General features: G+C 44.2%; 1 protein-coding gene across 1 annotated transcript in view; it reads left to right on the top strand.

Moving 5' to 3' along the window:
- NBEA (neurobeachin) overlaps nt 1-12175 on the top strand; it is a gene marked incomplete at its 5' end in the record, with an annotated part of 985874 nt that overhangs the window by 256481 nt on the left and 717218 nt on the right. The window contains 2 exons of the mRNA XM_042782600.1: nt 467-664; nt 1562-1695. Coding sequence (XP_042638534.1) covers nt 467-664; nt 1562-1695 — 332 coding nt within the window. The remainder of the gene's footprint in view (nt 1-466; nt 665-1561; nt 1696-12175) is intronic.

Here is a 12175-nt window from a genome sequence, read left to right as displayed (position 1 = left end):
CAAACCCACCAGCCACTCCTCGGAAGGAAGGTTGGGCAATCCTACTTCCGTAGTGATACTGCCTCGGAAACCCAAGGAGGGGTCGCTATGAGTCAGGGGTGACTCGACGGCACATAACAACTAACCTAACAACAGGGTCACTGTGTGTTGCATTTGCCTTGATAACAGTGAGTTTGTTTTTGGTTTGGCCTCATGTTATTTTCTAAGAAAATTATTTTGTGAATAATAAAAAGCAATAAAAATGAGACAATGGCACCTACATGACTTTGCTAGTATGGTGATGTTTAACTTTCACAGAATTGCAGTGAGGATAACAAAATTTAAATAATACTACCACCTAGTGCCTAACACAAGGAAGGCACCCAACGTAGTGATTATTATATTGAATGTTGATCTGGTTTAAAACTTGAGAGATTTCCTACATCACTTCATAAAAAGAGTGTTTACTTTAGTTGTGTTTTTTCAGAGCACCTTCAAGTTTAAGTCTGAGAGTGATATTCACCTGGCGGAGCACCATAAGCAGGTCCTGTATGACGGAAAACTTGCAAGTAGCATTGCCTTCACCTACAACGCGAAGGCAACCGATGCGCAGCTCTGCCTTGAGTCGTCACCAAAGGAAAACGCATCTATCTTTGTGCATTCCCCACACGCGCTTATGCTCCAGGTGGGTGGCCCATAGCCCAGTGCTGGCCTCTTCGACCTGCCTGTGTCTTCGTTGCCCATGTATCCACCTGCATTTTGAAGTTGCTCTGCGTTTTTGCTTTGTTTCCATGCGCTTCTTTTGGAGTTTGTTATGGTTTTCTCGTTCTTTTAATGCACTGGCTGCCATCTGTCTTTCTCTGGTTTTTTTTGGGGGGAGGCAGTGGAGATAGAGTTCGGGGAGTAGGACAATATACTTTACCTGGCCCTCGTTTCCTTAAAAGGAACGCTGTAATATCTGTTACTCTGTGAGGTCAACATCCATTGATGTAAAATTGATTGATTAACTGAATAGGTAATATGCTTTCCTTTAAGAACTTATTAAGGAAACTTTCTAACATAGAAATTACATGGGTGTCTTTAAGTCCATGAATGTTGTTGTTGTTATGTGCCGTCGAGTCAAACCTGACTCATAGCGACCCCTCCTCGGGTCAAACCTGACTCATAGCGACCCCTCCTTGGGTTTCCAAGGCAGTATCACTACGGAAGTAGGATTGCCCAACCTTCCTTCCGAGGAGTGGCTGGTGGGTTTGAACCGCCAGCCGTCTGGTTAGCAGGCAAGTGTCTTAGCCACTATGCTACCAGATCTCCTAAATAGTTAACCTTATTTGCAACCGTCTGATTTTGATTTAAAGCTTCATATTTTCAGTGTTGAAATACTGAACAGAACGTATCAAGTTTAGTTGGTTTTAGAAATGATTAGCAAAAATACTTCAATTTAAAAATACATGTATCAAGTTATGTAATTGAGGGCTTTCAAAAATGTCAAGATCTGTTATTGTCTCATAAGGGTAATTTGGAGCAGAAAATAGGAATGAGAAGTATGCTATAAAATTTTAAAAAGTATTTTTTTTGAATGCAGGACGTGAAGGCTATAGTGACGCATTCGATTCACAGTGCGATCCACTCCATCGGAGGCATCCAGGTGCTGTTTCCGCTCTTCGCCCAGCTGGACAATCGGCAGCTCAGTGACAGTCAAGTAGAAACAACCGTCTGGTAAGTTCATTTCAATCAACAGTTGCTGGTACTTCCTGCCCTCGTAGAGTAGGAATGATATCCTCAGTGTCTTGTAAAAGTAGCGCAAAACTTCATTTCTTTCCATGAAGTGCTCATAACAGATCTTTTAGGACTAAGGCATATATATGTCTACAGAACATTTTAAAAATGGCATTTAGATTCTTAGAATCATATAGGAATACCTTCCTTGTTAATAAACACGTTCTTAGCTGACTTAGTATGTAGCTGAGGAAAAATGACAGTTGTGACATTCACCTTCTCAAATGCTCATTATTTGAGTTGTCCAGGAATTCCTCTCAGATCGAAGAAAATGCAAGAAGAGTGTTTAGTAACAATCATGTAATTTATCTCTTGATGAGCAGTGTTAGGTTGTATTGGTATGTCTAGGTCAACAGTCACATTAGTTTTCTTTATGTGCAGTCCATGTTTAAGGACCCATGTTTAAGGACCTATGTTTAAGGTCTATCCTAGCCAATGTCATCTTTGAGTCTGTGTAAAAAGTAATTGCCTTCTAGTGAGGTTGAGTTCATGGTCAATTTTAGTTACTTTTCTTATTTCTATTACAGAATAAATGCATTTTGTATCCAAGTCTGAGTCAATCTTATGCTTTAAAACCAAAAACCAAGCTCACTGCCGTTGAGTCGATATTTGACTCATAGTGACCCCTTCTTGGGCTTCCGTGGTGGTATCTCTACGGAAGTAGATTCTTCCTTCTGAAGAGCGGCTGCTGGGTTTGAACCGCCAGACTTCTGATTAGCAGTCAAGTGCCTTAGGCACTGTACCACCGGAGCTTATGCATTTAAGGAGTTACATATGAACTATAACAGCTATTTTGATTGTTTCCATTATCATGTTTGGGGAATTTAAAGGGCAAGTTGTACAGTATAGGCAAGCATTAATTTTAACTCCAGCAGTAATACTGGCGTGTTTCGTTATATGTGCACATATGCCTGAGGTCCTTTCATGGGCAGTCCCACTTTGTATTGATGGTAGAGCTAGTGAATGACGCTCAGATGGAATGAATTTAAGGTCTAATGAAATACAGGACATAATTTTTTCATACTTATTATTTATTTAAATTTTTATTGTTATTTGGGTGAAAGTTTACAGACCAAATTCATTTTCTGTACAGCAGCTTACATACACCTTGTCTCATGACATTGATTACAATTTCCCACAATGCAACAGCTTCCCTCCCACTTCCTCCCCATAGTTACCTCTTCCCTGTGTCCTTCCCTCCCATGCACTCCTGCCCCCTGTGCTGTCTCCTTGTACATACACAGCCCTTCTTTCTCCTGTGATTGATCTCTCCAAGGAGTGTATCTACCTAATGTAAATGTTCAGCTTATATGCCTGTCTTTTTGGCTGGAAGCCACAGGAGTGGGTTCAATTCCAGACCTGAAGGGCAGCTAGGAGCCATAATCTCAGTGGTTCCATTAGGCTCTATCAGACCAGAAAACCTAGTCCTTTTTTTTTTTTTTTCTTCTTCTTTTTAAATGATTTTGAGTTTTGTTCCACATTGTTCTGTCACTCTATTGAGGATCTCCTATATAGATCCCCCTCTGAATGGTTGACAGTAGTAGCTGGGCACCCTCTAGTTCCTCTGGTCTCATAGTCGTATAGGCTGAGGATCACATGGTGTATAGTCGCTTGGACCAATTGTTTCCATGCATCTTTGATTTTCTTCATTCTTCTTTGCTGTGGGTGAGGAGAGACTGTGTTAGGCTTGGTTCTCTAGAGAAGCAAAACCAGTAAAGCTTATCTATACGTACAGAGAAAGAGAAATTTATCTTGGGAAAATGGCTCACACACTTATAGAAGCTGGCAAGTCCGAAGTTCTTGGATCAAACGTCAAGCTGGAGGCTTTTCCCAACTCACGCAGCTGCAGGGGCTGAGGAGCTCAAGGTTGGCAGGCAGTACACCGGCTGTTGACTCCAACAAAGGATAAATCCAAGATCTCCAGGCCAAATGGTGGATTGTTCACTCACGGACAGTTGTAGGCAGCACGACAGGATCCCGATCCACAGAAGAGTGTCTCTTTTCCCGGGATGTCCCTAAATATACTGGAAGCAGGCTACACCCCTACAATCCCTTTCAACGGATTGGCTGCTCAAATCATATACATCCGATCCCGTCATGGGAGTAACCCACATCACGGCTGCTTAAACCTCACAGAATTGTGTTCCAGCCAAGTTGACACACAGCTTCAGCTATCACAGAGACCCATCGCTACATCTAGATGGCTGCTTGCAAGCTTTTAAGATCCCAAGCACTGCTTGACAAAGTGGGATATAGAAGAATGTTTTTGTGTGGTATATTATGCTGGTTGAGCTTGATGTCCCCTGTAACTATGGTCCTAAGCCCACAGGTCCAACTATTCACTCCCTCTCATACTTAAATGAGCTGTAACAACATTTTATTTTTGCACTGCCAACATTATTACTCCTGTCTAGGATCATCTTTGTGCGAAGTATCAATCCCACTGTAAGTGTGACCTGAACTATGCAGCTTCCAGCTGCTGTGTAAGGACTGAGGTCACCCTGTGATCTTACTTGGCTGTGGGAGCTTGTATCATTTTCCCAGGAGGTGCAACAGCGGAGAGGAAAATCAGAGTTAACTTCTGGCCCTGGGTGTAAATTCATAATGTTTTCCTCGTCACCCTCTAAGTGGACCAGGACACACTCTGGTTATACTTGAAGTGCTCTGAAGAGAATTTGGTGGTAAAGCTGCCACTAGAAAATTCCATGTGTGACTGAAATATTCCTTATAAATTAATGTGAACTCCATATTCTTATACCTGAAATGGAATTTGTTGCTCAGTGAAGAGTAAATAAGAAGTATTGAACAGCTGCAAATTTTATAACTAAAGTAAGAACAGTAATCTTTACCACAATAAATCGTTTCCATAAACTCGCAGTGTGAAGACCACATTTAACCAGTTACCTGGTTCTTTCACCCAACACACATGATGATTCTTCACTGCCTGTCCTCGGAAGCCATCTGTGCGTTTCTATTATGGTTTGTTATTGAAAGTGTATCTATTTCATCATGGAGATAAGACTGTGAGAGGTCGGCATGCTGGCTTTCATCTTGCCGATTTGCTTTCCGTTCTCCTCTGTCACTCACCTTGGTGTTTCTTTGTGACGACAGCAGCTTTTACAGCAGTGGATACTGTGCTTGCGTTCTGTTGCCCGTGGAAAGCGTAGACTGACACACACCAAATTCACGGCCACCCTCTGACTCATTGGTGTGCCATTTTGAATTCTTAGCTGTTTTTCCGGAATTGCTTCCAAGTCCTTTATGTCTGAGATTGGCTCTTTTGTACCCATTGTTTGCGTCCGTAGTGTAGTCTTCTGCTACTGAGAGTTTAGAAGTAGACCCTTAGAGACATGTGTGCGTCCCTGACAGATTCTTTGCTGTTTCAAATGTGAAAGGTCAGCGATGACTGGCAGCTCTCCCTCTTTGTGGAGAACATAGATTCTTAGCCACAGGGCAGGGAGGAGCTTCGAACCTCTGGAATGGCTGTGTGATGAAACCCCAGCAGTGACAGGCGTCTCCAGATAAGGCAGGCATGTTGTTTTCAGTCAATATTAAATGCTTACAGATGAAAGAGAATCCCCCTGAAACCTTACCGCTTCCAGCGAAAGCTCTATATACTCAATTTAAAAATCTGTTGGCACAAGACAGACAGGACAAACATTGTCATGTTATCTAATTGATTGTCAGACTTTTTGGAGAAAGTGAGCTAATCTCTAAAATACTTTACTTCTCTCCCCGCTGTTTCAAGTAAAGGGCTTTTTGGTTTGCATGTACTCACCCCCACTAAGGTGCTAACCGTTGTAATTGTTTTTACTGTCTGTAAGCCTTACCTGCATGGCATGTATGGGAAGCTGTCACATCATCACTGTGCCATTATAAAATAAACTTTGATGAATTTTTATCCTATGCTTGTAGTTGGGCATCAAAATCATGTTTTGAAGGAGCATCAAAATCATGTTTCCGGAGCCTTTGAATATAGGACAGTGGCTGTTTGAGCAGGAGAATTCCTGCAGCTCTGTTTATCAAACCAAACTAAACTCACTGCTGTCAAGTCAGATCTGACTTATAGGAACACTTCTTGGGTTTCCAAGGTGATACCACTACGAATGTAGATTGCTCAACCTTCCTTCCATGGAGTGTCTGGTGGGTTTGAACCGCCAGCCTTCTGGTTAGCAGTCAGATAGATGCCTTAGGCACTACGCTACCTATCAGGCAGCTTACATAGTAAACTTGTTTTACACATGTCAAGTCAGGTGACATGGGTTCATATCCTGGCTTCACCATGTCTCACTATTACAACTCTGGGTGTTTTACTAACTTCTTTGTACCTCATTCTCAGCTATTACAAAGTTGATAAAGAAATGCTGACTTCTCCTGGTTGTTCAGACTGGATGGTGTAAGATCCACGAGCCCTGGGCCCGCAGCTGGCACGTAGTAAGTGCTCAATGTGGGATGGTTTTCGTTATTATCGTACCAGTGCTCTAGGTGCTCTTCCTAGGTTATCCCTGAAACTGTAAGGAATGTTGTTGTTGTTGTTACATGCCATCGAGTCGGCCCCGACTCATAGCGACCCCTCCTTGGCTTTCCGAGGCGGTATCACTATGCAAGTAGATTGCCCCATCTTCCTTCTGAGGAGTGGCTGGTGGGTTTGAACCGCCAACCCTCTGGTTAGCAGTCAAGTGCCTTAGGCACTATGCCCCCCAGAGCTTCCACTGTAAGTAATACTCAGAAAATATTTTGCATTACTGGTCTCAGGTACCTGAGTTGTTCTAATAGGGTTCATACTACTTTATGTTTGAACTTCTTTTCTACCCGTGAAGTGTTTTATAATAGAGAATTCTCTATTTAGGTAATTCAGTGAGACTTACAGGTTTCATTTCAATTGTGGTGAAGAAAACAGATTTTGAGCCATCTACCTGAGGGCCCTGGTGGTGTGGTGGTGACTGAAGGATGTGGCTGCTGAGTGTGGACTCCAACCCCACCTCAGAGAAGCCCACAAGGGCTCGAGGGGATTTGTCTATCATCAGGTGTTCGATCTTTCCTAACCACCCCCTTAAGTGTTTAAATCTCCAGGGACCGCACTTTTTATAGCCATTCCTTTTAATGTATAATTAGCTTTTATGATGGTAGAAAACAATGAAGTCCTAGTCGTAGTAGGTGAGGGAGCCCTGGTAGCACAATGGTTAAGTGCTTGGCTGCTAATTGAAAGGTTGAGGATTTGAACCCACCAGTTGCTTCCTACGGAAGAAGACATGGTAGTCAGCTCCTGGAAAGATTCTAGCCTTGGGAACCTGTTCTTATGCTGTACGGTTGCAGTCCGAATCCACTCAGCAGCCTCAGGGTTTTGGTTAGTAAACCCCAAAACCACTGCCATCAAGTTGATTCTGATTCACAGCGCCGCTAGAGGACAGAGTGGAACTGCCTCACAGGGTCTCCAAGGCTGTCAGTCTTCACAGAAGCAAAGCCCAAACCACACCCACTGCCGTGGAGTCTATTGTGACTCACAGCGCCCCTAGAGGACAGAGTGGAACTGCCCCACAGGGTCTCCAAGGCTGTCAGTCTTCACAGAAGCAAAGCCCAAACCACACCCACTGCCGTGGAGTCCATTCTGACCCACAGCGCCCCTAGAGGACAGAGTGGAACTGCCCCACAGGGTCTCCAAGGCTGTCAGTCTTCACAGAAGCAAAGCCCAAACCACACCCACTGCCGTGGAGTCCATTCTGACCCACAGCGCCCCTAGAGGACAGAGTGGAACTGCCCACAGGGTCTCCCAGGCTGTCAATCTTCACAGAAGCAAAGCTCAAACCACACCCACTGCCGTGGAGTCCATTCTGACCCACAGCGCCCCTAGAGGACAGAGTGGAACTGCCCCACTGGGTTTCCAGGGCTGTCAATTTTTATGAAGCAGACTGTCTCATCATTTTCCTGCAAAGCAATTGGTGGATTTGACTGCTGAGCTTTTGGTTAGCAGCCCAATGCCTTGACCACTGTGCTACCCGAGTGCCTTCTGGTTAGCAGTATGTACGTGTGGTGAGCTTAGTCAAATAGCTTGTGGCAGCTCGCACAGTATTTTTGTTGTTGTGCAGTGTAGGCAGCACATTTTGAGTACATCAGGGAGGCCAGTGTGTAACTCCCGTTGTGATGTCATCCTGTTTCTACTGCTGCTTCAACATCCTGGTCACTGTGAATAACTGCCCTGTGATCATGGATCTGAGGGTGTTTTCCCATCCTTGGGGACTCCTGGTATTTTATTTTCTACTGGTTGATCCCACTCAGATACTCAGTGTATTTTGAGAACAATAATGAAACAAAATGCCTTTGAGTAGACATTTGATTAAATATTTTATGAGTAAAAATGTATCATGGAATTAACAGATTAATGTGGGAAGCCTAACTCAGAGCCTGAAGTGGCATCATCTCTGTTGAATTTGGGTGTACGATGATTCAATAAATTAAATAGAAACTCAGTTTTTCTCTGAGTTGGAGGGTCGTGTATATTGACCAGAAATGACCTGTCTGTCTCAACTATGGCCTATTGTGGACAATTAAATTCTGTAGGTGATACAAAACAAAACAAACCTTCTTCTTGTCCAAGTTTGTAAGACGTTGCTTTGACCATGTCCATGTTTTCTGGAGTAAAGTTAAATAGACATGTGTGTATCAAGCAGTTAACGGCACACTGAGGGAGCAGTTCTCACCAGAGGCCATGCGATGGGAGGCCTTTGATGTTTAGTGGAGCTGGTTTAGAGCCCTGCCCTGCTCTGCGCCTGGCTGACAGATGGAGCTGGCAGGTGGGGGGCACAGACAGCTTGAACTGAGCACCTCCCGTGTGCCTGGCTCTGTTTATTGTCTGTCTCATAGGTTGTGAGATAAGGTTCTTGTATTGTCCCCACTCTGCCCCTAAGAGATGTCCCCAAGGACACAGAGGATTAGGAAGTGGCCAAGCCAGGGCTCCCCCTGAAAGTCATGCTCTAGCACCCCTGCTCTGAACCACTAGACCTGCTCTGAGAATTGCTGTTGCCGTCTGTGAAGTAACTCTAATGTCTGCGATACTGGGTCACGTGTGAGCAGAGATGAGATCAGTTATGTGACGTGTCTGTCAGACAGGCTGGCACGTGCTAGGCACTGCATGTGTTTTCTTTGCATGTCTATCCGTGTATACTGGACAGTGTATTTACAGGGTACAATTGTGCTTTATCATTAAAATCTACTTGCAGTGTTAATTCTAAACTGTGATTGCTTTTATAGACTACAAATTAATTTCAAATAATAATTTAATGAATTCTTGTATGAATATCTGTAAAAGAAAGCTAGTCTTTTTGTTTTAAATTATGGTGAACACAGGCTGTTTGATAGTTTGACTGGCTGAACCGAAGATGCGTCAAGTGGGACAATCTCAGACAGACTGTCAGCAATGCCATTGTGTCGGGAATTCTTATGTCATGTGAATATCATGACTCGTTAGTTGTTGGTTGTGTTGTTGTCATGTGCTGTCCAGTTGGACCCGACTCATAGCGACCCCTCCTTGGGCTTCCGAGGCAATGTCACTACAGAAGTAGATTGCCCCATTTTCCTTCCAAGGAGTGGCTGGTGGGTTTGAACTGCCAGCTTTCTGGTTAGCAGTCAAGTGCCTTAGGTACTAGTTGTTTAGTGAATTTAAATTAAGATTTATTTTGTTATTAAAACCATCTTGATAACAGATTTCTCCAGTAATTATGTTCAAATTTATGGCCCCCTTAATAATGAAAGATTTTATTGTAATGTCCTGATTAGCACCATGGTAATATGTAAACCAACAAAATTACCTGGAAATTTCAATGTTTCAGTGTCGAGCTACCTCAACCAGATTTCACCGTAGACTTGGAAATGCTGGAGATATCTTTAGTCTAGCCCTGCTTCCTGATTTCTCGTTCAGAAAAGGAGTGCCTATCATACAGAGAATGCTACAGTTTGATGAAGTATCTTTAACGTCCTTGACTTACAAATGAGATACGATTACTCTTAGTGAACCAAGGAAGTAAAATTGGGATCTTGTTTTCGGTTATTCTCTTTTATTGAGGCTGCTGTTCTTATATGTGATTCTTATTTGTTTTCTGAAAGCATTTTAACATATTTATCATGCTGTCATTTATCCAATTACAGGCCCTTAATTTTCTTTATATTTTTCAGAAGGTAAGGGACCTCTATCCCTTCTTCAGAAGGAGTTTTGGGGGCACACTGCTTAAGGCATTTGACTGCTGACCAGAAGGTTGGCGGTTCAGATCTAGCAGCCACTCCATGGAAGGAAGACTGGGCAGTCTACTTCTGTAAAGACTTGCTGCTTCAGAAACCCGATGGGGGTCGCTGCGATTGGGAGTTGACTCGATGGCAGGGGCTGGGATGTTGATAAAAAGCCTTCTTCACTTTGTTGTTGTCAGGTGCCGCCATGTTGGTTCCAACTCATAGTGATCTTATGGGAAAGAAAGAAAATATTGCTTTGTCATTTGCTAATTTTTTAGTTAGTTCTTTTTTCTTTTTCAAGTTTATTACATTGGTTAGGAAAGCGTTCTTTGAAGTGAAGCACAGACACAGGAAAGTGCAGTTGATGTCTGTGCAGTGCCAGGAAAAAGGCCAGTGGTCGTTAGTTTAGTGAGCTTTACTAGGTTAGGTGGAATTTATATTCAATCTACTCTGCGAGCTGTAAGGAGTGAAAGTAATGTGCATAAAGGATTTTAGTGATGAATGCCATGGCTCTCTTTAGGTCTTTGGGGTTGTTCATAGTTTTAAGTAATTAGGAAAACATAGTTAGATCATTATGCAAAGGATGTCTTATCTCTCCTGGATTAAGAACCTCCAGTGCACCGTTACTGGGACCCTATTTCCCGACTCACACCATCGACAGCTTCCTTCCTTCCCCTGTAAGTGCTGTGAGACCCAGGGCCGGCTGACAGCCATACGATGATGCCACCCATGACTCAGGCCCCAGCCAGATCAGTCATTGGGCCCCATCTGGGTCCACACCTCTGTCTGCTGATCAACCTTCTGGAGCAGTGCACGCTAAACTGTCCTTATCTAAGACTATAGCTTTGGGGAAAATATCTTTAAATATAAATACTTATTTGTAAAGAATCCGCTTAGAGACAAGATTCACCTCTGGTATCCACAAGTCATTGCTAAGTGGTATTTAAAAAAACCCCAAAAACTTCTTCCTTACTTTACCCAAAAGGAAAGAAGAATTTGATGTAGAGACAAGCATGGTTCGTGTTCTCCAAATCTTTTCTCAGATGACTCAGGTATATTGCCATTGCTGCTCCATTTGCACAATCAATGAATGAGTTGTAGGGAAACGACATTTCCCAGCATGCCCGTGTCCAGGGCTCCTCTCCCCGCTTTAGGGGCTTCTCCTGATGGCGACCCCCACCTTCTAGGATGTGCCCTGGCGTCACTCCCCACTCTGTGCTTGCTGGCTGGCACCTGCATCCTTTGTGCACATGTAGATTCGGCGGGAAGACTCTGGAGGAGGAGGACTAGAGCAGGGTCAGGGCCCGACCTGATAGGACCAGCCTCACTAAGGGGCGGGGCTTGTTCTGAGGCAGCAGGAAACCAGGGAAGGGCCCCAGGTGTCACAGGATGAGATTTGTGTTTTATAGAGAGAACTCTGTGGCCAGTGACCTAGACGGAAAAGGGGCCAGAGCAGTGACTGCGTTGCCGTGGGCTGAGGCATTGTGTGATGAGAGGCAGCAGTGCTGTGAGTGGAGACGAAGGGGTGGCTTCCTGAGGTGTTTCGGCAGTGCCTTTAGTGGCGCGGTGCCTAAGACATTGACTGCTAACCAGAAGGAGGTTGGCGGTTCAAACCCACCAGCCACTCCGTGGAAGGAAGATGGGGCAGTCTACTTCCGTAAAGATTTACGGCCTTGGAAACCCGAGGGTGGTCTCCGTGAGTTAGAGTTGACTCGATCGCAGTGGGTTTGTTTGGGTTTTGTTATCAGTAATTTATAACGGTAGAAAGAGGAGCTCTGGTGGCTCAGTGCCTAAGACATTTGACTGCTAACCATAAGGTTGATGGTTCAAACCCACCAGCTGCTCTGAGGAAGGAAGATGAGGCAGTCTACTTCTGTAAAGATTTTCCATCTTGGAAATTGCTATGAGTCAGAATTGACTCAATGGCTGTGTGTGTGTGTGTGTGTGTGTGTGTGTGTCTGTCTGTCAAGGGTCAGAAATTCAGCACAATTCAGTCCCTGAGCACCCCCAACATGGGCACAGTTGGAGCAGGACACGGCAGAGCAGAGCAAGTGGAGCCCCAGCTTTCTGGCAACAGACCCCAAGAGCCACAGCAGCAAAAGTGTCGGGGGACAGTGCAGGGGGAAATTGTGGGAAATTTTCTGACGAACTCACTTCTGAGCTGCACACGTGTGGGTCTGCTGTTTATCAGGTTATAAAG

This window comes from Orycteropus afer, unplaced genomic scaffold (genome assembly GCF_000298275.1).
Source record: "Orycteropus afer afer isolate SDZICR_OR568_19922 unplaced genomic scaffold, OryAfe1.0 scaffold00384, whole genome shotgun sequence".
Classification (NCBI taxonomy): domain Eukaryota; kingdom Metazoa; phylum Chordata; class Mammalia; order Tubulidentata; family Orycteropodidae; genus Orycteropus; species Orycteropus afer.
This window is presented reverse-complemented; position numbering and strand designations above follow the sequence as displayed.